Source organism: Pseudophryne corroboree, chromosome 3 (assembly GCF_028390025.1).
Source record: "Pseudophryne corroboree isolate aPseCor3 chromosome 3, aPseCor3.hap2, whole genome shotgun sequence".
Lineage (NCBI taxonomy): Eukaryota > Metazoa > Chordata > Amphibia > Anura > Myobatrachidae > Pseudophryne > Pseudophryne corroboree.
This window is the reverse complement of record NC_086446.1, coordinates 332,324,648-332,352,045: the sequence shown is the minus strand read 5'-3', so window position 1 is coordinate 332,352,045 and position 27,398 is coordinate 332,324,648. Positions and strand designations below refer to the sequence as shown.

Genomic DNA, 27,398 nt, shown 5'->3' with positions numbered 1-27,398 from the left:
CACGTCTTCTGTTCCTGGGAATGATTCTGGACACAGACCAGAAAAGAGTGTTTCTTCCAGTGGAAAAAGCCGAGGAGTTGTCATCTCTAGTCAGAGACATCCTAAAACCGGGACAGTTGTCGGTACATTAATGCACACGAGTCCTGGGAAAGATGGTAGCTTCGTACGAGGCAATTCCATTCGGAAGGTTCCACGCAAGGACTTTCCAGTGGGACCTGTTGGACAAATGGTCCGGGTCCCATCTCCAGATAAAACAGCGGATAACCCTATCGGCAAGAACCAGGGTGTCGCTGCTGTGGTGGCTGCAGACTGCTCATCTACTAGAGGGCCGCAGATTCGGAATACAGGACTGGGTCCTGGTGACCACGGACGCCAGCCTTCGGGGCTGAGGGGCAGTCACACAGGGAAGAAATTTCCAAGGACTGTGGTCAAATCAGGAGATTTCACTTCACATAAATATTCTGGAGCTAAGGGCCATTTACAATGCCCTAAGTCAAGCAAGACCCCTGCTTCAGAACCAGCCGGTGCTGATCCAGTCAGACAGCATCACGGCGGTCGCCCATGTAAACAGACAGGGCGGCACAAGAAGCAGGAGGGCAATGGCAGAAGCCACAAGGATTCTCCGATGGGCAGAGAATCATGTGTTAGCACTGACAGCAGTATTCATTCCGGGAGTGGACAACTGGGAAGCAGACTTCCTCAGCAGGCACGACCTCCACCCGGGAGAATGGCAACTTCATCCAGAAGTTTTCCGAATGCTGGTCAACCGTTGGGAAAAACCACAGGTATACATGATGGCGTCCCGCCTAAACAAAAAGCTAAAAAGGTATTGCGCCAGGTCAAGGGACCCTCAGGCGATCGCTGTGGACGCTCTAGTGACACCGTGGGTGTACCAGTCGGTTTATGTGTTTCCTCCTCTGCCCCTCATACCCAAGGTACTGAGAATAATAAGAAGGCGAGGAGTGAGAACTATTCTCGTGGCTCCGGATTGGCCAAGAAGGACTTGGTACCCGGAACTTCAAGAGATGCTTGCAGAGGACCCTTGGCCTCTGCCGCTCAGACAAGACCTGCTGCAGCAGGGACCCTGTCTGTTCCAAGACTTACCGCGGCTGCGTTTGACGGCATGGCGGTTGAACGCCGGATCCTGAAGGAAAAAGGTATTCCGGAGGAAGTCATCCCTACCCTGATCAAAGCCAGGAAGGATGTCACCGCAAAGCATTATCACCGCATTTGGCGGAAATATGTTGCTTGGTGTGAGGCCAAGAAGGCCCCAACGGAGGAATTTCAATTGGGTCGTTTCTTACACTTCCTGCAAGCAGGTGTGACTTTGGGCCTCAAATTGGGGTCCATTAAGGTCCAGATCTCGGCCCTGTCGATTTTCTTCCAGAAAGAACTGGCTTCACTGCCTGAAGTTCAGACTTTTGTCAAGGGAGTCCTGCATATTCAGCCTCCTTTTGTGCCCCCAGTGGCACCTTGGGATCTCAATGTGGTCTTGGAATTTCTAAAATCACATTGGTTTGAGCCACTTAAGACTGTGGATTTAAAATATCTCACGTGGAAAGTGGTCATGTTGTTGGCTCTGGCTTCAGCCAGACTGGTGTCAGAATTGGCGGCTTTGTCCTGTAAAAGCCCCTATCTGATTTTCCATATGGATAGGGCAGAGTTGAGGACTCGTCCTCAGTTTCTCCCGAAGGTGGTGTCCGCTTTTCACTTGAACCAAGCTATTGTGGTGCCTGCGGCTACTAGGGACTTGGACGATTCCAAGTTTCTGGACGTAGTCAGGGCCCTGAATTTATGTTTCCAGGACGGCTGGAGTCAGGAAAACTGACTCGCTGTTTGTTCTATATGCACCCAACTAGCTGGGTGCACCTGCTTCTAAGCAGTCTATCGCGCGCTGGATTTGTAGCACTATTCAGCTGGCGCATTCTACGGTGGGACTACCGCAGCCTAAAAATGTGAAAGCCCATTCCACAAGGAAGGTGGGCTCATCTTGGGCGGCTGCCCGAGGGGTCTCGGCTTTACAACTTTGCCGAGCTGCTACTTGGTCAGGGGCAAACACGTTTGCAAAATTCTATAAATTTGATACCCTGGCTGAGGAGGACCTGGAGTTCTCTCATTCGGTGCTGCAGAGTCATCCGCACTCTCCCGCCCATTTGGGAGCTTTGGTATAATCCCCATGGTCCTTACGGAGTTCCCAGCATCCACTAGGACGTTAGAGAAAATAAGAATTTACTCACCGGTAATTCTATTTCTCGTAGTCCGTAGTGGATGCTGGGCGCCCATCCCAAGTGCGGATTGTCTGCAATACTTGTATATAGTTATTGTTACAAAAATCGGGTTGTTATGGCGAGCCATCTGTTCAGAGGCTCCATTGTTATCATACTGTTAACCGGGTTTCCTATCACGAGTTATATGGTGTGATTGGTGTGGCTGGTATGAGTCTTACCCGGGATTCAAAATCCTTCCTTATTGTGTCAGCTCTTCCGGGCAAAGTGTCCTAACTGAGGCTTGGAGGAGGGTCATAGGGGGAGGAGCCAGTGCACACCAGGTAGTCCTAAATCTTTCTTAGAGTGCCCAGTCTCCTGCGGAGCCCGTCTATTCCCCACGGTCCTTACGGAGTTCCCAGCATCCACTACGGACTACGAGAAATAGAATTACCGGTGAGTAAATTCTTATTTTTTGTGTGATGCCGGAACAGACAGACAAACAATATTTCAGATTTGTTTTATTTTATTGTCTCCATAGTTCATAAACAGTCCCTAGAAGTATATATAAAGACACAAGCCTTAGTTTTATTATGTTGGATACATAGATATTAAACAGAATAATCGATAGCTGCTCACTAGCCTGAGAGATGTGGAGCCTCTGCACATGAATAGAACAATGAAAAAGAAAGGTGGGTGGTGCTGTGATAGTCCTGTATATTTTAATTACTAACTAGTGTAAGGCAAACTAAGTGTCTTTTATGACAATTGAATAATATATTGTTACTATTATTCACTATTTGCTAGACCTGTTACACCTGGAAATAACAATATATGGACTGATTACATTATTTAAGCTCACAGTGGCCAATTATAGATTTATTTTGCATATGATTGACGTAATGTGTTTGCATATATTTTTATGCATGATATATTGTCGTACGTCTAGCAACCTGTGAATAATTGTTTTCTTTAGTAAAAACATTTTATTAAATTGTTATAAATTTGCCTTCCACTAGTTGGTAATTTTAAATATATGGAATATCACCGCAAAATGAAGTGGTTGCATTTACAGACTTTTAATCGCTCACATTGGAATCCATATGCAAAATCTGCACCTCCCATAGGGCTGGTGAAAGTTTTTATGCCTACCCTGATGGTGGCATCTATGGATGCTGAATGTGGGCTCCTCAGACCTTGCACATTCAGACGCATTCTTGTACACCAGGGGAAGGACATTAGCATAAAGTCTCAGACTCTATGGCCAAAGATGTTGCAGCAGCTTACGACTCAGAAGCGGGCTCCAATTTTTTTTTTCTACTAGAGTGAATGAAGTAGTTTCAGCTTTACAGGTTTCTGGTAACCGCAGTGATGGGCAGGGTCTACCTAGCTTAGGTTAGCGCCTTTGTGGTTGATTACATGATTCGAAGACAGATGTAGAATTGTACAATTGTAATTAATTGTGTCTCTGTGCAGATCATAAATTACCTGGCAGCATCAGTATTTACTCATGATGAGAATTTGCATGTATTCTAGGAGCCTTTGGACTTTAAGGGACCTACACACAGAGCGATATTAACTACTGATATGGACTATATAGTCTATATCGGTAGAAAACATAATGCATATCGAACCGGGTGTATACAGCTTGCAATGCCGATGCTCGCGCGGGATCGGTATCCCAAGGAAAAATAGACTGTGCGGGCAGGTCAATATTGACTATATAAATGGTTCATGCTTGCGGGCAGTCCAAGGGAAATCGTATAGTCCATATCGGCCGAAGCCTGAATCACATCATGTGTAACCGGCATTAGTTTGACATAACACAGAGTAGGTTACATGGGCTACTGTCATGACTACAAAGTCGCTTTGAGACCAGACATATACAAAATACATATAAGATAACACAAGTTAATGCAGATTTTTGCTTGTACCCTCTGGAGTTGTGAGCTTAAATCTTGACTTGGGGCTAGTCGCATGTTTACTGTGGGCCACTAATTGAATAACTATGGGCACTTTGCTCAGAAGCTGAAGCCGCGCAGTAAAGCCAGTAGCTGATTGAATTCTCCCTTATACCCCTTTCACATCGCACTGAAAACTCGGTACCGACACGGGTCCGTGTGCGATGTGAAAGGTCCAATTGTGAATTAGCGGGTCGCCTGACCCGGTAATTCAACCCGGTAAAAAAGAAGGGTTCTTACCGGGTTGATTACCGGGTCAGACGCAGTGTGAATGGGAGCCGTTCCGATGCGAATCGGCTCCCATTCACAGCATAGGCAGAGGCGGCGCAGGAGATGAGCTCATCTCCCGGCGCCGCCTCCAGCCCCGCCCCTGCTGCTGCTGCTCCCTCCGCTGCTATGGCAACCGACCCGGTATATTGCCAGGTCGGAAAGCCAGCAGAGGAGCGCAAATGCCGGATCCCACCCGGTAAGTACACGTTTGTCTTACCGGGTAGGATCCGGCATTTGCGATGTGAATGCGGTATTAGTCTTGAGTGCAGCAGGCATGCCAAGGTTTCAAGTTGAACAAAAGCTCTTAGAGTCGCATTCGATTTAGTAGGTTTGGTGAGGAACCAGTAAACGGTTAATTTTTTTCTCTGACGTCCTAAGTGGATGCTGGGACTCCGTAAGGACCATGGGGAATAGCGGCTCCGCAGGAGACTGGGCACAACTAAAAGAAAGCTTTTGTTCTAACTGGTGTGCACTGGCTCCTCCCTCTATGACCCTCCTCCAGACTTCAGTTAGAATCTTGTGCCCGGCTGAGCTGGATGCACACTAGGGGCTCTCCTGAGCTCCTAGAAAAGAAAGTATATTTTAGGTTTTTTATTTTCAGTGAGATCTGCTGGCAACAGACTCACTGCTACGAGGGACTAAGGGGAGAAGAAGCGAACCTACCTGACTGGAGATAGTTTGGGCTTCTTAGGCTACTGGACACCATTAGCTCCAGAGGGTTCGAACACAGGACCCGACCTCGATCGATCGTTCGGTCCCGGAGCCGCGCCGCCGTCCCCCTTACAGAGCCAGAAGCATGAAGATGGTCCTGGAAATCGGCAGCAGAAGACTTCGGTCTTCAACAAGGTAGCGCACAGCACTGCAGCTGTGCGCCATTGCTCCTCATGCACACCTCACACTCCGGTCACTGATGGGTGCAGGGCGCTGGGGGGGGTGCCCTGAGCAGCAATATTCATACCTTGGCTGGCAAAAAAATCACAATATATAGTCCCAGAGGCTATATATGTGATAAATACCCCTGCCAGAATCCATAAAAAAAGCGGGAGAAAAGTCAGCCGAAAAAGGGGCGGGGCTATCTCCCTCAGCACACTGGCGCCATTTTCCCCTCACAGCTCCGCTGGAAGGATCGCTCCCTGGCTCTCCCCTGCAGTTTCAAGCTTCAGAAGGGTAAAAAAGAGAGGGGGGGGGCACTAAATTTAGGCGCAGCAATATACATATATAAGCAGCTATAAGGGAAAACATTCAGTTATAGTGTTAATCCCTGTGTTATAAAGCGCTCTGGTGTGTGCTGGCATACTCTCTCTCTGTCTCCCCAAAGGGCTTTGTGGGGTCCTGTCCTCTGTCAGAGCATTCCCGGTGTGTGTGCGGTGTGTCGGTACGGCTGTGTCGACATGTTTGATGAGGAGGCTTATGTGGAGGCGGAGCAGATGCCTATAAATGTGATGTCACCCCCTGCGGGGCCGACACCTGAGTGGATGGTTATGTGGAAGGAATTACGTGACAGTGTCGACTCCTTACATAAAAGGTTTGACGACATACCACATATGGGACAGCCGGCTTCTCAGCCTGTGCCTGCCCAGGCGTCTCAAAAGCCATCAGGGGCTCTAAAACGCCCGCTACCTCAGATGGCAGACACAGATGTCGACACGGATACTGACTCCAGTGTCGACGACGATGAGACTAATGTAACTTCCAATAGGGCCACACGTTACATGATTGAGGCAATGAAAAATGTGTTGCATATTTCTGATGTTACCCCAGGTACCACAAAATAGGGTATTATGTTTGGAGAGAAAAAACTGCCAGTAGTTTTTCCTCCATCTGAGGAATTAAATGAAGTGTGTGAAGAAGCGTGGGCTTCCCCCGATAAGAAACTGGTAATTTCTAAAAGGTTACTAATGACGTACCCTTTCCCGCCAGAGGATAGGTCACGCTGGGAAACATCCCCTAGGGTGGATAAAGCGCTCACACGCTTGTCAAAGAAGGTGGCACTACCGTCTCCGGATACGGCCGCCCTAAAGGAACCTGCTGATAGAAAGCAGGAGGCTATCCTGAAGTCTGTGTGTACACACACAGGTATTATACTGAGACCAGCTATTGCTTCAGCTTGGATGTGCAGTGCTGCAGCTGCGTGGTCAGATTCCCTGTCGGAAAATATTGATACCCTAGACAGGGACATTATATTGCTAACCGTAGAGCATATTAAAGACGCAGTCTTATACATGAGAGATGCACAGAGGGATATTTGCCGGCTGGCATCTAAAATAAGTGCAATGTCCATTACTGCCAGGATAGGGTTATGGACTCGGCAGTGGACAGGTGATGCAGATTCTAAAAGGCACGTGGAAGTTTTGCCTTATAAGGGTGAGGAGTTGTTCGGGGATGGTCTCTCGGACCTCGTTTCCACAGCAACAGCTGGGAAGTCTGCATTTTTACCCCATGTTCCCTCACAGCCAAAGAAAGCACCGTATTATCAGGTACAGTCCTTTCGGCCCCATAAGGGCAAGCAGGTTAAAGGCGCGTCCTTTCTGCCCAGAGGCAGAGGTAGAGGGAAAAAACTGCAGCATACAGCCAGTTCCCAGGAGCAAAAGTCCTCCCCCCGCTTCCTCCAAGTCCACCGCATGACGCTGGGGCTCCACAGGCGGAGCCAGGTACGGTGGGGGCCCATCTCAAAAACTTCAGCAATCAGTGGGCTCGCTCACGGGTGGATCCCTGGATCCTTCAAGTAGTATCTCAGGGGTACAAGCTGGAATTCGAGACGTCTCCCCCCCGCCGTTTCCTCAAATCTGCCTTGCCAACAACTCCCTCAGGCAGGGAGGCAGTGCTAGAGGCAATTCACAAGCTGTATTCCCAGCAGGTGATAGTCAAGGTGCCCCTACTTCAACAAGGAAGGGGTTACTATTCCACAATGTTTGTGGTACCGAAACCGGAAAGGTTCGGTGAGACCCATTTTAAATTTGAAATCCTTGAACACATATATAAAAAAATTCAAGTTCAAGATGGAATCGCTCAGGGCGGTTATTGCAAGCCTGGACGAGGGGGATTACATGGTTTCACTGGACATCAAGGATGCTTACCTGCATGTCCCCATTTACCATCCTCACCAGGAGTACCTCAGATTTGTGGTACAGGATTGTCATTACCAATTCCAGACGTTGCCGTTCGGTCTATCCACGGCTCCGAGGGTCTTTACCAAGGTAATGGCCGAAATGATGATACTCCTTCGAAAAAAGAGAGAGTTAATTATCCCGTACTTGGACGATCTCCTGATAAAGGCGAGGTCCAGGGAGCAGTTGTTGGTCGGGGTAGCACTATCTCTGGAGGTGCTACAACAGCACGGCTGGATTCTAAATATTCCAAAGTCACAGCTGGTCCCTGCGACACGTCTACTGTTCCTGGGAATGGTTCTGGACACAGAACAGAAAAAAGTGTTTCTCCCGGAGGAGAAGGCCAAGGAGCTGTCATCTCTAGTCAGAGGCCTCCTAAAACCAAAACAGGTGTCGGTGCATCACTGCACGCGAATCCTGGGAAAGATGGTAGCTTCCTACAAAGCAATTCCATTCGGCAGGTTCCATGCAAGAACCTTTCAGTGGGACCTGTTGGACAAGTGGTCCGGATCGCATCTTCAGATGCATCGGCTGATAACCCTGTCTCCAAGGACCAGGGTGTCTCTGCTGTGGTGGCTGCAAAGTGCTCATCTTCAAGAGGGCCGCAGATTCGGCATACAGGACTGGGTCCTGGTGACCACGGATGCCAGCCTTCGAGGCTGGGGGCAGTCACACAGGGAAGAAACTTCCAAGGACTATGGTCGAGTCAGGAGACTTCCCTACACATAAATATTCTAGAACTGAGGGCCATTTTCAATGCCCTAAGTCAGGCAAAACCCCTGCTTCAAAACCAGCCGGTACTGATCCAGTCAGACAACATCACGGCAGTCGCCCATGTAAACCGACAGGGCGGCACAAGAAGCAGGACGGCGATGGCAGAAGCCACAAGGATTCTCCGATGGGCGGAAAATCACGTGTTAGCACTGTCAGCAGTGTTCATTCCGGGAGTGGACAACTGGGAAGCAGACTTCCTCAGCAGGCACGACCTCCACCCGGGAGAGTGGGGACTTCATCCAGAAGTCTTCCTACTGATTGTAAACCGTTGGGAAAGGCCACAGGTGGACATGATTGCGTCCCGCCTAAACAAAAAGCTAGAAAGATATTGCGCCAGGTCAAGAGACCCTCAGGCGATAGCTGTGGACGCTCTAGTGACACCGTGGGTGTACCGGTCGGTTTATGTGTTCCCTCCTCTTCCTCTCATACCAAAGGTACTGAGGATAATAAGGAGAAGAGGAGTAAGAACTATACTCATTGTTCCGGATTGGCCAAGAAGAGCTTGGTACCCGGAACTTCAAGAAATGATCTCAGAGGACCCATGGCCTCTGCCGCTCAGACAGGACCTGCTGCAGCAGGGGCCCTGTCTGTTCCAAGACTTACCGCGGCTGCGTTTGACGGCATGGCGGTTGAACACCGGATCCTGAAGGAAAAGGGCATTCCGGAGGAAGTCATTCCTACGCTGATTAAAGCTAGGAAAGAAGTGACCGCAAACCATTATCACCGCATTTGGCGAAAATATGTTGCGTGGTGTGAGGCCAGGAAGGCCCCAACGGAAGAATTTCAGCTGGGCCGTTTTCTGCACTTCCTACAGTCAGGGGTGACTATGGGCCTAAAACTGGGTTCCATTAAAGTCCAGATTTCGGCTCTATCGATTTTCTTCCAGAGAGAACTGGCTTCACTGCCTGAAGTTCAGACTTTTGTTAAGGGAGTGCTGCATATTCAGCCCCCTTTTGTGCCTCCAGTGGCACCTTGGGATCTCAACGTGGTGTTGGATTTCCTAAAGTCACATTGGTTTGAGCCACTTAAAACCGTGGAATTGAAATATCTCACGTGGAAAGTGGTCATGTTGTTGGCCTTGGCTTCGGCCAGGCGTGTATCAGAATTGGCGGCTTTGTCATGTAAAAGCCGTTATCTGATTTTCCATATGGATAGGACAGAATTGAGGACTCGTCCCCAGTTTCTCCCTAAGGTAGTATCAGCTTTTCATCTGAACCAACCTATCGTGGTGCCTGCGGCTACTAAAGACTTGGAGGATTCCAAGTTGTTGGACGTAGTCAGGGCCCTGAAAATTTATGTTTCCAGGACAGCTGGAGTCAGAAAGACTGACTCGCTATTTATCCTGTTTGCGCCCCAAAAGTTGGGTGCACCTGCTTCAAAGCAGACTATTGCTCGCTGGATCTGTAGTACGATTCAGCTTGCACATTCTGCGGCTGGACTGCCGCATCCTAAATCAGTGAAAGCCCATTCCACGAGGAAGGTGGGCTCTTCTTGGGCGGCGGCCCGAGGGGTCTCGGCTCTTCAGCTTTGCCGAGCAGCTACTTGGTCGGGGTCAAACACGTTTGCTAAATTCTACAAGTTTGACACCCTAAATCGGCGGCAGAAGACTTCGGTCTTCACCAAGGTAGCGCACAGCACTGCAGCTGTGCGCCATTGCTCCTCATGTACACCTCACACTCCGGTCACTAACGGGTGCAGGGCGCTGGGGGGTGGGGGGCGCCCTGAGGGCAATATATGACACCTTGGCTGGCAAATCTACATCATATATAGTCCTAGAGGCTATATAGATGTATAATTACTTCTGCCAGTATAACAGAAAAAGCGGGAGAAAGTCAGCCGAAAAAGGGGCGGGGCCATCTCCCTCAGCACACTGGTGCCATTTTTCCCTCACAGCTCCGCTGGAAGGAAGCTCTCTGGCTCTCCCTGCAGTCTGAACACTACAGAAGGGTAAAAAAGAGAGGGGGGGCACTAAATTTAGGCGCAGTATAGATATATATATATATATATATATATATATATATATATATATATATATATATATATATATATATATATAAAAAAAAGCAGCTATAAGGGAAAAACACTAATTTATAGTGGGATCCCTGTGTTATATAGCGCTCTGGTGTGTGCTGGCATACTCTCTCTCTCTGTCTCCCCAAAGGGCTTTGTGGGGTCCTGTCCTCTGTCAGAGCATTCCCTGTGTGTTTGCGGTGTGTCGGTACGGCTGTGTCGACATGTTTGATGAGGATGCATATGTGGAGGCGGAGCAGATGCCTGTAAATGTGATGTCACCCCCTGCGGGGTCGACACCTGAGTGGATGGTGCTGTGGAAGGAATTACGCGACAGTGTCGACTCCTTACATAAAAGGTTTGACGACATACCTAACGTGGGACAGCCGGCTTCTCAGCCTGTGCCTGCCCAGGCGTCTCAAAAGCCATCAGGGGCTCTAAAACGCCCGCTACCTCAGATGGCAGACACAGATGTCGACACGGATACTGACTCCAGTGTCGACGACGACGAGACTAATGTAACTTCCAGTAGGGCCACACGTTACATGATTGAGGCAATGAAAAATCAGTTGCACATTTATGATGTTACCCCCAGGTACCACAAAAAAGGGTATTATATTTGGAGAGAAAAAACTACCAGTAGCTTTTCCTCCATCTGAGGAGTTAAATGAAGTGTGTGAAGAAGCGTGGGCTTCCCCTGATAAAAAGATGGTAATTTCTAAGAGGTTACTAATTGCGTACCCTTTCCCGCCAGAGGATAGGTCACGCTGGGAAACATCCCCTAGGGTGGATAAAGCGCTCACACGCTTGTCAAAGAAGGTGGCACTACCGTCTCCGGATACGGCCGCCCTGAAGGAATCTGCTGATAGAAAGCAGGAGGCTATCCTGAAATCTATATACACACACACAGGTGTTATACTGAGACCGGCTATTGCTTCAGCCTGGATGTGCAGTGCTGCTGCTGCGTGGTCAGATTCCCTGTCAGAAAATATAGATACCCTAGACAGGGACACTATATTGCTAACCGTAGAGCATGTAAAAGACGCACTTTTATACATGAGGGATGCACAGAGGGATATTTGCCGGCTGGCATCCAAAATTAGTGCAATGTCCATTTCTGCCAGGAGAGGGTTATGGACTCTGCAGTGGACAGGAGATGCAGATTCCAAAAGACACATGGAAGTTCTGCCTTATAAGGGTGAGGAGTTGTTCGGGGATGGTCTCTCGGACCTCGTTTCCACAGCAACAGCTGGGAAGTCTACATTTCTCTGACGTCCTAGTGGATGCTGTGAACTCCGTAAGGACCATGGGGAATAGCGGCTCCACAGGAGACTGGGCACAAATAGAAAGCTTTAGTACTACCTGGTGTGCACTGGCTCCTCCCCCTATGACTCTCCTCCAAGCCTCAGTTAGATTTTTGTGCCCGAACGAGAAGGTTGCACACTAGGGGCTCTCCTGAGCTTCTTAGTGAACGTTTTAGTTTAGGTTTTTTATTTTCAGTGAGACCTGCTGGCAACAGGCTCACTGCATCGAGGGACTAAGGGGAGAAGAAGCGAACTCACCTGTGTGCAGAGTGGATTGGGCTTCTTGGCTACTGGACACCATTAGCTCCAGAGGGACCGCTCACAGGCCCAGCCTTGGAGCTCGGTCCCAGAGCCGCGCCGCCGGCCCCCTTACAGAGCCAGAAGCAAGAAGAGTCCGGCAAATCGGCGGCAGAAGACATCCTGTCTTCCACAAGGTAGCGCACAGCACTGCAGCTGTGCGCCATTGCTTCTCAGCACACTTCACACTCCGGTCACTGAGGGTGCAGGGCGCTAGGGGGGGGCGCCCTGAGCAGCAATAGAAACACCTTGGCTGGCTAAAAATACATCACATATAGCTCCTGGGCTATATGGATGAATTTTAACCCCTGCCAGATTTTCACAAAAAGCGGGAGAAAGGCCGCCGAGAAGGGGGCGGAGCCTATCTCCTCAGCACACAGGCGCCATTTTCCCTCACAGCTCCGCTGGAAGGACGTCTCCCTGACTCTCCCCTGCAGTCCTGCACTACAGAAACAGGGTAAAAAAGAGAGGGGGGCACTAATTGGCGGGTTATTAACAATACAGCAGCTATAAGGGAGAAACACTTATATAAGGTTGTCCCTATATCTATATATAGCGCTCTGGTGTGTGCTGGCATACTCTCCCTCTGTCTCCCCAAAGGGCTAGTGGGGTCCTGTCCTCTATCAGAGCATTCCCTGTGCGTGTGCTGTGTGTCGGTACGTTTGTGTCGACATGTATGAGGAGGAAAATGATGTGGAGGCGGGGCAATTGCCTATAATAGAGATGTCACCCCCTAAGGAGTCGACACCTGAGTGGATGGCTTTATGGAAGGATTTACGTGACAGTGTCAGCTCCTTACAAAAGACGGTTGATGACATGAGACAGCCGACTAATCAGCTAGTCCCTGTCCAGGCGTCTCAAAAACCATCAGGGTCTCTAAAAAGGCCGTTACCTCAGGTGGTGGATACTGACGTCGACACGGATACTGACTCCAGTGTCGACGGTGAGGAGACAAACGTGACTTCCAGTAGGGCCACACGTTACATGATCACGGCAATGAGAGAGGTGTTAAACATTTCTGATACTGCAAGTACCACTAAAAAGGGTATTATGTGGGGTGTGAAAAAACTACCTGTAGTTTTTCCTGAATCAGACGAATTAAATGAGGTGTGTGATGAAGCGTGGGTTTCCCCCGATAAAAAACTGATAATTTCTAAAAAGTTATTGGCATTATACCCTTTCCCGCCAGAGGTTAGGGCGCGTTGGGAAACACCCCCTAGAGTGGATAAAGCGCTCACACGCTTATCAAAACAAGTGGCGTTACCGTCTCCTGATACGGCCGCCCTCAAGGAACCAGGTGACAGAAAACTGGAGAATCTCCTTAAAAGTATATACACACATACTGGTGTTATACTGCGACCAGCAATCGCCTCAGCCTGGATGTGCAGCGCTGGGGTGGCTTGGTCGGATTCCCTGACTGAAAATATTGATACCCTGGATAGGGACAGTATATTGACTATAGAGCATTTAAAAGATGCATTTCTATATATGCGAGATGCACAGAGGGATATTTCCACTCTGGCTTCAAGAGTGAGTGCGCTGTCCATTTCTGCCAGAAGAGGATTATGGACGCGACAGTGGTCAGGTGATGCGGACTCTAAACGGCATATGGAAATATTGCCTTATAAAGGGGAGGAGTTATTTGGGGTCGGTCTATCGGACCTGGTGGCCACGGCAACTGCTGGGAAATCCACATTTTTACCCCAGGTAGCCTCTCAACCTAAAAAGACGCCGTCTTATCCGGCTCAGTCCTTTCGTCCCCATAAGGGCAAGCGGGCAAAAGGTTCCTCTTTTCTGCCTCGGGGCAGAGGAAGGGGAAAAAGACTGCAACAGACAGCCACTTCCCAGGAACAAAGGCCCTCCCCCGCTTCTGCCAAGTCCTCAGCATGACGCTGGGGCCTTACAAGCGGACTCAGGCACGGTGGGGGCCCGTCTCAAGAATTTCAGCGCGCAGTGGGCTCACTCGCAAGTGGACCCCTGGATCCTGCAAGTAGTATCTCAGGGGTACAAATTGGAGTTCGAGACGTCTCCCCCTCGCCGGTTCCTGAAGTCTGCTTTACCAACGTCTCCCTCCGACAGGGAGGCAGTATTGGAGGCAGTTCACAAGCTGTATTCCCAGCAGGTGATAATCAAGGTACCCCTCCTGCAACAAGGGAAGGGGTATTATTCCACGCTGTTTGTGGTACCGAAGCCGGACGGCTCGGTGAGACCAATTTTAAATCTGAAGTCTTTGAACACTTACATACAGAGGTTCAAATTCAAGATGGAGTCACTCAGGGCAGTGATCGCGAACCTGGAAGAGGGGGACTATATGGTGTCTCTGGACATCAAAGATGCCTACCTCCATGTCCCCATTTACCCTTCTCATCAAGGGTACCTCAGGTTTGTGGTACAAAACTGTCACTATCAGTTTCAGACGCTGCCGTTTGGATTATCCACGGCACCTCGGGTCTTTACCAAGGTAATGGCCGAAATGATTCTTCTTCTTCGAAGAAAAGGCGTTTTAATTATCCCTTACTTGGACGATCTCCTGATAAGAGCAAGATCCAGAGAACAGTTAGTAGTCGGAGTAGCCCTATCTCAAGTAGTGCTACGGCAGCACGGCTGGATTCTAAATATCCCAAAATCGCAGCTGATTCCGACAACACGTCTTCTGTTCCTAGGGATGATTCTGGACACAGTCCAGAAAAATGTGTTCCTTCCGGAGGAGAAAGCCAGGGAGTTATCCGAACTGGTCAGAAACCTCCTGAAACCAGGGCAAGTCTCAGTGCATCAATGCACAAGAGTCTTGGGAAAGATGGTAGCTTCCTACGAAGCGATTCCATTCGGCAGATTCCACGCAAGAACGTTCCAGTGGGATCTGCTGGACAAATGGTCCGGATCGCATCTTCAGATGCATCAGCGGATAACCCTGTCCCCAAGGACAAGGGTGTCTCTCCTGTGGTGGTTACAGAAGGCTCATCTTCTAGAGGGCCGCAGATTCGGCATTCAGGATTGGATGCTGGTAACCACGGATGCCAGCCTGAGAGGCTGGGGAGCAGTCACACAGGGAAGAAATTTCCAGGGCTTGTGGTCAAGCATGGAAACGTCTCTTCACATAAATATCCTAGAGCTAAGGGCCATTTACAATGCCCTAAGTCAAGCAAGGCCTCTGCTTCAGGGTCAACCGGTATTGATCCAGTCGGACAACATCACGGCTGTCGCCCACGTAAACAGACAGGGCGGCACAAGAAGCAGGAGGGCAATGGCAGAAGCTGCAAGGATTCTTCGCTGGGCGGAAAATCATGTGATAGCACTGTCAGCAGTGTTCATTCCGGGAGTGGACAACTGGGAAGCAGACTTCCTCAGCAGACACGACCTCCACCCGGGGGAGTGGGGACTTCATCCAGAAGTCTTCCAAGTGATTGTAAACCGTTGGGAAAAACCAAAGGTGGACATGATGGCGTCCCGTCTCAACAAGATAAGAAGGAGAGGAGTAAGAACGATACTCGTGGCTCCGGATTGGCCAAGAAGAACTTGGTACCCGGAGCTGCAAGAGATGCTCACGGAGGACCCGTGGCCTCTACCTCTAAGGAAGGACCTGCTCCAGCAGGGACCTTGTCTGTTCCAAGACTTGCTGCGTTTGACGGCATGGCTGTTGAACGCCGGATCCTGAAGGAAAAAGGCATTCCAGATGAAGTCATCCCTACCCTGATCAAGGCCAGGAAGGATGTAACTGCAAAACATTATCATCGCATTTGGCGAAAATATGTTGCGTGGGTGAGGCCAAGAAGGCCCCTACAAAGGAATTTCAACTGGGTCGTTTCCTACATTTCCTGCAAGCAGGATTGTCTATGGGCCTAAAATTAGGATCCATTAAGGTTCAAATTTCGGCCCTGTCGATCTTCTTCCAAAAAGAACTGGCTTCAGTGCCTGAAGTTCAGACGTTTGTCAAAGGGGTACTGCATATACAGCCTCCTTTTGTGCCTCCAGTGGCACCTTGGGATCTCAATGTAGTTTTAGGGTTCCTAAAATCACATTGGTTTGAACCACTTGCCACAGTGGATTTGAAATATCTCACATGGAAAGTGGTAATGCTGTTGGCCCTGGCTTCAGCCAGGCGCGTATCAGAATTGGCGGCTTTATCCTATAAAAGCCCTTACCTGATATTTCATTCGGATAGGGCGGAATTGAGGACTCGTCCTCAATTTCTCCCTAAGGTGGTTTCAGCGTTTCACATGAATCAACCTATTGTGGTACCTGTGGCTACTAGGGACTTGGAGGACTCCAAGTTGCTGGACGTAGTCAGGGCCCTGAAAATATGTTTCCATTACGGCTGGAGTCAGAAAATCTGACTCGCTGTTTATACTGTATGCACCCAACAAGCTGGGTGCTCCTGCTTCTAAGCAGACGATTGCTCGTTGGATTTGTAGTACAATTCAACTTGCACATTCTGTGGCAGGCCTGCCACAGCCAAAATCTGTTAAAGCCCATTCCACAAGGAAGGTGGGCTCATCTTGGGCGGCTGCCCGAGGGGTCTCGGCTTTACAACTTTGCCGAGCAGCTACTTGGTCAGGGGCAAACACGTTTGCTAAATTCTACAAAATTGATACCCTGGCTGAGGAGGACCTGGAGTTCTCTCATTCGGTGCTGCAGAGTCATCCGCACTCTCCCGCCCGTTTGGGAGCTTTGGTATAATCCCCATGGTCCTTACGGAAGTCCCAGCATCCACTAGGACGTCAGAGAAAATAAGAATTTACTTACCGATAATTCTATTTCTCGTAGTCCGTAGTGGATGCTGGGCGCCCATCCCAAGTGCGGATTGTCTGCAATACTTGTATATAGTTATTGTTACAAACAAATCGGGTTGTTTATTGTTGGAAGCCATCTTTTCAGAGGCTCCTACGGTTATCATACTGTTAACTGGGTTCAGATCACGAGTTGTACGGTGTGATTGGTGTGGCTGGTATGAGTCTTAACCGGGATTCAAAATCCTTCCTTATTATGTACGCTCGTCCGGGCACAGTATCTTAACTGAGGCTTGGAGGAGGGTCATAGGGGGAGGAGCCAGTGCACACCAGCTAGTCTAAAGCTTTTACTTTTTGTGCCCAGTCTCCTGCGGAGCCGCTATTCCCCTTGGTCCTTACGGAGTTCCCAGCATCCACTACGGACTACGAGAAATAGAATTATCGGTAAGTAAATTCTTATTTTTTACCCCATGTTCCCTCACAACCAAAGAAAGCACCGTATTATCAGGTACAGCCCTTTCGGCCCAATAGGGGCAAGCGGGTTAAAGGCGCGTCCTTTCTGCCCAGAGGCAGAGTTAGGGAAAAGAAGCTGCAGCATACAGCCAGTTCCCAGGAGCAAAAGTCCTCCCCCGCTTCCTCCAAGTCCACAGCATGACGCTGGGGCTCCACAGGCGGAGCCAGGTACAGTGGGGGCCCGTCTCAAATTTTTCAGCAATCAGTGGGCTCGCTCACGGGTGGATCCCTGGATCTTTCAGATAGTATCTCAGGGGTACAAGCTGGAATTCGAGACGTCTCCTCCCCGCCGTTTCCTCAAATCTGCCTTGCCAACCGCTCCCTCAGGCAGGGAGGCAGTGTTACAGGCAATTCACAAGCTGTATTCACAACAGGTGATAGTAAAGGTACCCCTACTTCAACAAGGAAGGGGTTACTATTCCACAATGTTTGTGGTACCGAAACCGGAAAGGTTCGGTGAGACCCATTTTAAATTTGAAATCCTTGAACACATATATAAAAAAATTCAAGTTCAAGATGGAATCGCTCAGGGCGGTTATTGCAAGCCTGGACGAGGGGGATTACATGGTTTCACTGGACATCAAGGATGCTTACCTGCATGTCCCCATTTACCATCCTCACCAGGAGTACCTCAGATTTGTGGTACAGGATTGTCATTACCAATTCCAGACGTTGCCGTTCGGTCTATCCACGGCTCCGAGGGTCTTTACCAAGGTAATGGCCGAAATGATGATACTCCTTCGAAAGAAGGGAGTTTTAATTATCCCGTACTTGGAAGATCTCCTGATAAAGGCGAGGTCCAGAGAGCAGTTGTTGGTCGGGGTAGCACTATCTCGGGAAGTGCTACAACAGCACGGCTGGATTTTAAACATCCCAAAGTCACAGCTGGTCCCTACGACACGTCTACTGTTCCTGGGGATGGTTCTGGACACAGAACAGAAAAAAGTGTTTCTCCCGGAGGAGAAGGCCAAGGAGCGGTCATCTCTAGTCAGAGGCCTCCTAAAACCAAAACAGGTGTCGGTGCATCACTGCACGCGGATCCTGGGAAAAATGGTAGCTTCTTACGAAGCGATTCCATTCGGCAGGTTTCATGCAAGAACTTTTCAGTGGGACCTGTTGGACAAGTAGTCCGGATCGCATCTTCAGATGCATAGTCTGATAACCCTGTCTCCAAGGACAAGGGTGTCTCTGCTGTGGTGGCTGCAGAGTGCTCATCTTCAAGAGGGCCGCAGATTCGGCATACAGGACTGGGTCCTGGTGACCACGGATGCCAGCCTTCGAGGCTGGGGGGCAGTCACACAGGGAAGAAACTTCCAAGGAGTATGGTCAAGTCAGGAGACTTCCCTGCACATAAATATTCTGGAACTAAGGGCCATTTACAATGCCCTAAGTCAGGCAAAACCCCTGCTTCAAAACCAGCCGGTACTGATCCAGTCAGACAACATCACGGCGGTCGCCCATGTAAACCGACAGGGCGGCACGAGAAGCAGGACGGCGATGGCAGAAGCCACAAGGATTCTCCGATGGGCGGAAAATCACGTGTTAGCACTGTCAGCAGTGTTCATTCCGGGAGTGGACAACTGGGAAGCAGACTTCCTCAGCAGGCACGACCTCCACCCGGGAGAGTGGGGACTTCATCCAGAAGTCTTCCAAATTATTGTAAACCGTTGGGAAAGGCCACAGGTGGACATGATTGCGTCCCGCCTAAACAAAAAGCTAGAAAGATATTGCGCCTGGTCCAGAGACCCTCAGGCGATAGCTGTGGACGCTCTAGTGACACCGTGGGTGTACCGGTCGGTTTATGTGTTCCCTCCTCTTCCTCTCATACCAAAGGTACTGAGGATAATAAGGAGAAGAGGAGTAAGAACTATACTCATTGTTCCGGATTGGCCAAGAAGAGCTTGGTACCTGGAACTTCAAGAAATGATATCAGAGGACCCATGGCCTCTACCGCTCAGACAGGACCTGCTGCAGCAGGGGCCCTGTCTGTTCCAAGACTTACTGCGGCTGCGTTTGACGGCATGGCGGTTGAACACCGGATCCTGAAGGAAAAGGGCATTCCGGAGGAAGTCATTCCTACGCTGATTAAAGCTAGGAAAGAAGTGACCGCAAACCATTATCACCGCATTTGGCGAAAATATGTTGCGTGGTGTGAGGCCAGGAAGGCCCCAACGGAAGAATTTCAGCTGGGCCGTTTCCTGCACTTCCTACAGTCAGGGGTGACTATGGGCCTAAAATTGGGTTCCATTAAGGTCCAGATTTCGGCTCTGTCGATTTTCTTCCAGAGAGAACTGGGTTCACTGCCTGAAGTTCAGACTTTTGTTAAGGGAGTGCTGCATATTCAGCCCCCTTTCGTGCCTCCAGTGGCACCTTGGGATCTCAACGTGGTGTTGGAGTTCCTAAAGTCACATTGGTTTGAGCCACTTAAAACCGTGGAATTGAAATATCTCACGTGGAAAGTGGTCATGTTGTTGGCCTTGGCTTCGGCCAGGCGTGTATCAGAATTGGCAGCTTTGTCATATAAAAGCCCTTATCTGATTTTCCATATGGATAGGGCAGAATTGAGGACTTGTCCCCAGTTTCTCCCTAAGGTAGTATCAGCTTTTCATCTGAACCAACCTATCGTGGTGCCTGCGGCTACTAAAGACTTGGAGGATTCCAAGTTGTTGGACGTAGTCAGGGCCCTGAAAATTTATGTTTCCAGGACAGCTGGAGTCAGAAAGACTGACTCGCTATTTATCCTGTTTGCGCCCCAAAAGTTGGGTGCACCTGCTTCAAAGCAGACTATTGCTCGCTGGATCTGTAGTACGATTCAGCTTGCACATTCTGCGGCTGGACTGCCGCATCCTAAATCAGTGAAAGCCCATTCCACGAGGAAGGTGGGCTCTTCTTGGGCGGCGGCCCGAGGGGTCTCGGCTCTTCAGCTTTGCCGAGCAGCTACTTGGTCGGGGTCAAACACGTTTGCTAAATTCTACAAGTTTGACACCCTGGCTGAGGAGGACCTAGAGTTTGCCCATTCGGTGCTGCAGAGTCATCCGCACTCTCCCGCCCGTTTGGGAGCTTTGGTATAATCCCCATGGTCCTTACGGAGTCCCAGCATCCACTTAGGACGTCAGAGAAAATAAGAATTTACTCACCGGTAATTCTATTTCTCGTAGTCCGTAGTGGATGCTGGGCGCCCATCCCAAGTGCGGATTGTCTGCAATACTTGTATATAGTTATTGGCTCAACAATAACCATTTAGTTAAGCATCTGTTGAGAGGCTCAGTTGTTATCATACTGTTAACTGGGTATTGTATCACGAGTTATACGGTGTGATTGGTGTGGCTGGTATGAGTCTTACCCGGGATTCAAAATCCTTCCCTATAGTGTCAGCTCTTCCGGGCACAGTATCCTAACTGAAGTCTGGTGGAGGGTCATGGTGGGAGTAGCCAGTGCACACCAGTTAGACCTAAAGCTTTCTTTATAGTTGTGCCCAGTCTCCTGCGGAGCCTCTATTCCCCATGGTCCTTACGGAGTCCCAGCATCCACTACGGACTACGAGAAATAGAATTACCGGTGAGTAAATTCTTATTTATTGTCCTGTTTATGAATAGTGCCTGTTGTTGTGATGTGTCTTCTCTATAATTTTATTAAACCACACTCCCTGATCATCTCTTTGTAACAGATGTATTGTTTACCGAAGGTAAAATACAGTATATTGGGGGTCATTCCGAGTTGATCGCTAGCTGCATTTGTTCGCAGCGCAGCGATCAGGCTAAAAAACGGCAGTTCTGCATATGCGGCGCAATGCGCACGCACGACGTACGGGCACAACGAACGATGTAGTTTTGCACAGGGTCTAGCGATGCATTTCAGTCGCACTGTTTGCCGCAGAGTGATTGACATGAAGTGGTAGTTTCTGGGTGGTAACTGACCGTTTTCAGGGAGTCTGCGGAAAAACGCAGGCATGCCAGGAAAAACGCAGCGTGGCTGGGCGAACGCTGGGTGGGTTTGTGACGTCAAATCCGGGACTGAATAGTCTGAAGTGATCGCAAGCACTGAGTAGGTTTTGAGCTACTATGAAACGGCAACATTTTTGTAGCTGCTCTGCGATACAACCGTTCGCACTTCTGCTAAGCTAAAATACACTCCCAGTGGGTGGCAGCATAGCGTTTGCTCGGCTGCTAAAAACTGCTAGCGAGAGATCAACTCTGAATGACCCCCCATTGTACAGAAACGTGTTTTTCATTGTCAACTGTTTTTTTTTTTTTTTTTTTGCAGTGTGTTTGAAGGGGAACTTTCTGAGACCATACCAGTTGTCCATGCATCAATAGCTGGGTGTCGCATTATTGGTAGGATGTGTGTAGGTGAGTATGACCCGGTCCTTTTGTTTTGTGGAATGGCTCTAGCATACAGTCAATTGATGGTGATGAACAGTCATTCGTTTTGCATATGTTTTAATTAACCTTCTGTGTCTTTGCATCCTGGTTTCCCAGGTCACGCTCTACTTTTTGGCACTGGGAATATTTAATTCAAAATGTCCATCTCTACTTAAAACTGTGATGACCTGGGTGATAAGAACCTATCTGCATTAAATCTTACGTTGATCCATTGCAAACAGTGCCCAAAAAGTATTGTGTTCTAACCTCATAACAATTGGTTGCCCTTATTTTTATTGTATATTGTAGATGTACAGTGCTTGCATAATTGTGTTTTCTGCTGCGGGGTACACTGGGCTCCACAAGGAAATAACATCGGGGTGTAGAGTAGGATCTTGATCCGAGGCACCAACAGGCTCAAAGCTTTTGATTGTTCCCAAGATGCACAGCGCCGCCTCCTCTATAACCCCGCCTCCATGCCAGTGAGCTCAGTTTGTAGTTGGTGCCTGCAGTAGCAGGTCACTCAACGGGGGCTGCTTCAGGCAGCCTATTCTTAGCTTAAATTTGGAAGAAAACAGAAGAGGACTATACAAAGGGCTGCAGCAGGCTGTGTCTGATAGACGTCTCTGCTGCAGCTCCATCACCCCCAGCGTCGCTGTACATTCCCGCGCCGCGGTTGCCGGGTCACTACAGTGGAGGCGCCGGCTTCTTCTTCTGTCCTCAAGTGAGTTACACACAAGGGGGAGGTAAGGGGCTTCTGTGCCGCACTTTGCACCGCGATCCCGCGCGGCCGTAGGAGTACCATCACCCCCCCCCCCCCCCCCCCCCGTTTTTTTTACTGCCCGCACGCCAGTGGGGATGCCAGCAGGGGGAGCATGCCAGACCTGAGGCCTCTTCCCCCAGCCCCAGGGCGCCATTTCTTCAGTGTTCCCGCCCTGGAGCTGAATATCACATATAGCCATACTGCGTATTTCTTTGTATTGCTATTCCAGTACAGTTTATCGTACATAATTGCTGCATGGTACGTGTGTGACTCTCTATCGATCTATCGATATATAGATATATGGATAGATATCTATATAGCTGCTGCGTGGTCGCCTTATTGCAGGGTATTTCACTCAGCGTGCTATTCCTATATTACTATACCTGTGGGGGCCAAGTGTTTCAGGTTTTCTCTGATAATATAGGTTTGTTTCACAAGATATGCTACTGGAGTATTTTTTACTTGTGAATTATAGTCACCATATGTTCTATTCCTGTTGAACCCTCGGTCTGTCCAGCTTCGGCTGTTTCTCTGAGAGTTCATACTGGGTATAGTGCTGCTACAAAATAATAAATATATTTCTCTAACGTCCTAGTGGATGCTGGGGACTCCGTAAGGACCATGGGGAATAGACGGGCTCCGCATGAGACAGGGCACTTTAAGAAAGAATTTGGATACTGGTGTGCTCTGGCTCCTCCCTCTATGTCCCTCCTCCAGACCTCAGTTTGAATCTGTGCCCGGACGAGCTGGGTGCTACTTAGTGAGCTCTCCTGAGCTTGCTATAAAAGAAAGTATTTTGTTAGGTTTTTTTATTTTCAGAGAGATCTGCTGGCAACAGACTCTCTGCTACGTGGGACTGAGGGGAGAGAAGCAGCCCTACTCACTGAAGATAGGTCCTGCTTCTTAGGCTACTGGACACCATTAGCTCCAGAGGGATCGTATACAGGATCTCACCCTTTGTCGTCCGATCCCGGAGCTGCGCCGCCGTCCCCCTCGTAGAGCCGGAAGACAGAAGCCGGTGAAAGAAGCAAGAAGACTTCGAAATCGGCGGCAGAAGACTCCAGTCTACATACTGAGGTGGCGCACAGCACTGCAGCTGTGCGCCATTGCTCCCACACTACACCCACATACTCCGGTCACTGTAGGGTGCAGGGGGCAGGGGGAGGCGCCCTGGGCAGCAATTAGAGACCTCTTGGCAAAAGTGGGCATATATACAGTTGGGCACTGTATATATGCATGGGCCCCCGCCATATTTTACACAGAAACGCGGGACAGAAGCCCGCTGCTGAGGGGGTGGGGCTTCTTCCTCAGCACTCACCAGCGCCATTTTCTCTCCACAGCTCCGCTGAGAGGAAGCTCCCCAGGCTCTCCCATGCAGAAACACGGTAGAAGAGGGTAAAAAGAGAGGGGGGGGCACATAAATTAGGCGCAAAAACAGTATATTCAGCAGCTACTGGGTTAACACTAAGTTACTGTGTGATTCCTGGGACATATAGCGCTGGGGTGTGTGCTGGCATACTCTGTCTCTCCAAAAGGCCTTGTGGGGGAACTGTCTTCAAAAAGAGCATCCCCTGTGTGTGTGGTGTGTCTGTACGCTTGTGTCGGCATGTTTGACGAGGAAGGCTATGTGGAAGCAGAGCGGGAACAAATGAATGTGGGGTCGCCGCCGACGGCGCCGACACCCGATTGGGTGGATATGGGGAAGGTTTTAAATGATAATGTTACTTCCTTGCATAAAAGGTTGGATAAAGCTGAAGCCTTAGGACAGCCGGGGTCTCAGCCCATGCCTGATCCTATGTCGCAGAGGCCGTCAGGGTCTCAGAAGCGCCCACTATCCCAAATTGTTGACACAGATATCGACACGGATTCTGACTCCAGTGTCGATTGCGATGATGCAAAATTACAGCCTAAATTGGCTAAAGCCATCCGTTATATGATTATAGCAATGAAGGATGTGTTGCACATCACAGAGGAAACCCCAGTCCCTGACAAAGAGGGTTTATATGTATGGGGAAAAAAGGCAAGAGGTGACCTTTCCCCCTTCACATGAGCTAAATGAGTTATGTGAAAAGGCTTGGGAATCTCCAGATAAAAAACTGCAGATTTCCAAGAGGATGCTTATGGCGTATCCTTTCCCGCCAACGGACAGGTTACGCTGGGAATACTCCCCTAGGGTAGACGAAGCTTTAACACGCTTATCCAAGAGGATAGCCCTGCCGTCACAGGATACGGCCACCCTAAAAGATGCTGCTGATGGACTTCAGGGTACCCTCCTGCTTTCTATTTATACACATTCAGGTACCTTACTAAGGCCAGCGATTGCGTCGGCCTGGATGTGTAGTGCTGTAGCAGCATGGACGGATACCTTATCTGAGGAACTTGATACCTTGGAAAAGGATACTATATTACTGACCCTGGGGCATATAAAAGACGCTGTCCTATATATGAGAGATGCTCAAAGAGACATTAGCCTACTGGGCTCTAGAATAAATGCAATGTCGATTTCTGCCAGAAGGGTCCTGTGGACTCGGCAATGGACAGGCGATGCCGACTCAAAAAGGCACATGGAGGTTTTACCTTACAAGGGTGAGGAGTTGTTTGGGGAGGGTCTCTCGGACCTGGTCTCCACAGCTACGGCTGGAAAGTCAAATTTTTTGCCATATGTTCCCTCACAACCTAAGAGAGCACCGTATTACCAAATGCAGTCCTTTCGATCACAAAAAGGCAAGAAAGTCCGAGGTGCGTCCTTTCTTGCCAGAGGCAGGGGTAGAGGAAAGAAGCTGCATAATACAGCTAGTTCCCAGGAACAGAAGTCCTCCCCGGCTTCCACTAAATCCACCGCATGACGCTGGGGCTCCACAGGCGGAGCTAGGCCCGGTGGGGGCGCGTCTCCGAAATTTCAGCCACAAGTGGGTTCACTCCCAGGTGGATCCCTGGGCTATAGAGATTGTGTCTCAGGGATACAAGCTGGAATTCGAAGAGATGCCCCCTCACCGTTACCTCAAATCGGCCCTGCCAGCTTCCCCCTTAGAGAGGGAAATAGTGTTAGCTGCAATACACAAATTGTATCTTCAGCAGGTGGTGGTCAAGGTTCCCCTCCTTCAACAAGGAAAGGGTTACTATTCGACCATGCTTGTGGTACCGAAACCGGACGGTTCGGTCAGACCCATTTTGAATTTAAAATCCCTGAACATATACCTGAAAAGGTTCAAGTTCAAGATGGAATCGCTCAGAGCGGTCATCGCAAGCTTGGAAGGGGGGGATTTTATGGTGTCTCTGGACATAAAGGATGCTTAACTTCATGTCCCCATTGATCCACCTCATCAGGAGTACCTCAGATTTGTGGTACAGGATTGTCATTACCAATTCCAGACGTTGCCGTTTAGTCTCTCCACGGCACCGAGAATATTTACCAAGATAATGGCGGAAATGATGGTGCTCCTGCGACGGCAAGGAGTCACAATTATCCCATACTTGGACGATCTCCTCATAAAGGCGAGGTCCAGAGAGCAGTTGCTGATTAGCTTAGCACGCTCTCGGGAAGTGTTACAACAGCACGGCTGGATTCTAAATATTCCAAAGTCGCAGTTGATTCCTACGACTCGTCTGCCCTTCCTGGGTATGATTCTGGACACAGGCCAGAAGAGGGTTTATCTCCTGATGGAGAAGGCTCAGGAGCTCATGACACTGGTCAGAGACCTATTAAAACCAAAACAGGTGTCGGTGCATCACTGCACGCGAGTCCTGGGAAAGATGGTGGCATCATACGTGGCCATTCCCTTCGGCAGGTTCCATGCGAGGACCTTTCAATGGGATCTGTTGGACAAGTGGTCCGGATCACATCTACAAATGCATCGGCTGATCACCCTATCCCCCAGGGCCAGGGTGTCTCCTGTGGTGGCTGCAGAGTGCTCACCTTCTCGGGGGCCGCAGATTCGGCATTCAGGACTGGGTACTGGTGACCACGGACGCAAGCCTCCGAGGGTGGGGAGCAGTCACACAGGGAAGAAATTTCCAAGGTCTGTGGTCAAGTCAGGAGACTTGCCTTCACATCAATATCCTGGAACTAAGGGCCATATACATGCCCTACGTCAAGCGGAGACCCTGCTTCGCGACCAATCGGTGCTGATTCAGTCAGACAACATCACCGCAGTGGCTCATGTAAACCGCCAAGGCGGCACAAGGAGCAGGGTGGCGATGGCGGAAGCCACCAGAATTCGCTGGGCGGAGAATCACCTAAGAGCACTGTCAGCAGTGTTCATTCCGGGAGTGGACAACTGGGAAGCAGACTTCCTCAGCAGGCACGACCTCCACCCGGGAGAGTGGGGACTTCATCAAGAAGTCTTCACGCAGATTGCAAGTCGGTGGGACTGCCACAAGTAGACATGATAGCATCCCGCCTCAACAAAAAGCTACAGAGGTATTGCGCCAGGTCAAGAGACCCTCAGGCGATAGCTGTAGACGCACTAGTGACACCGTGGGTGTTCCAGTTGGTCTATGTATTTCCTCCTCTTCCTCTCATACCCAAGGTGCTGAGAATCATAAGAAGAAGAGGAGTGAGAACAATACTCATTGTTCCAGATTGGCCAAGAAGGACTTGGTATCCAGAGCTACAAGAAATGCTCACAGAGGACCCATGGCCTCTGCCTCTAAGACAGGACTTGTTGCAACAGGGGCCCTGTCTGTTCCAAGACTTACCGCGGCTGCGTTTGACGGCATGGCGGTTGAACGCCGGATCCTAGCAGAAAAAGGCATTCCGGATGAGGTTATTCCTACGCTGATAAAGGCTAGGAAGGACGTGACTGCTAAAAATTATCACCGTATATGGCGAAAATATGTTGCTTGGTGTGAGGCCAGGAATGCCCCTAAGGAGGAATTCCAGCTGGGCCGTTTCCTTCACTTCCTACAGTCGGGAGTGACTTTGGGCCTAAAATTGGGTTCCATTAAGGTCCAGATTTCGGCCCTATCCATTTTCTTTAAAAAAGAACTGGCTTCTCTACCTGAAGTTCAGACGTTTGTAAAGGGAGTGCTGCATATTCAGCCCCCTTTTGTGCCTCCAGTGGCACCTTGGGATCTTAACGTGGTGTTGAGTTTCCTGAAGTCACAC

The 27,398-nt window shown here is 49.6% G+C and overlaps 1 protein-coding gene across 2 annotated transcripts in view; it reads left to right on the top strand.

Annotated features, from left to right (window-relative positions):
- EIF6 (eukaryotic translation initiation factor 6) overlaps positions 1–27,398 on the top strand; it is a 161,783-nt gene that overhangs the window by 68,196 nt on the left and 66,189 nt on the right. For both annotated transcript variants that reach the window (XM_063959568.1, XM_063959569.1), the window contains exon 3: positions 21,431–21,516. In XM_063959568.1, coding sequence (XP_063815638.1) covers positions 21,431–21,516 — 86 coding nt within the window. The remainder of the gene's footprint in view (positions 1–21,430; positions 21,517–27,398) is intronic.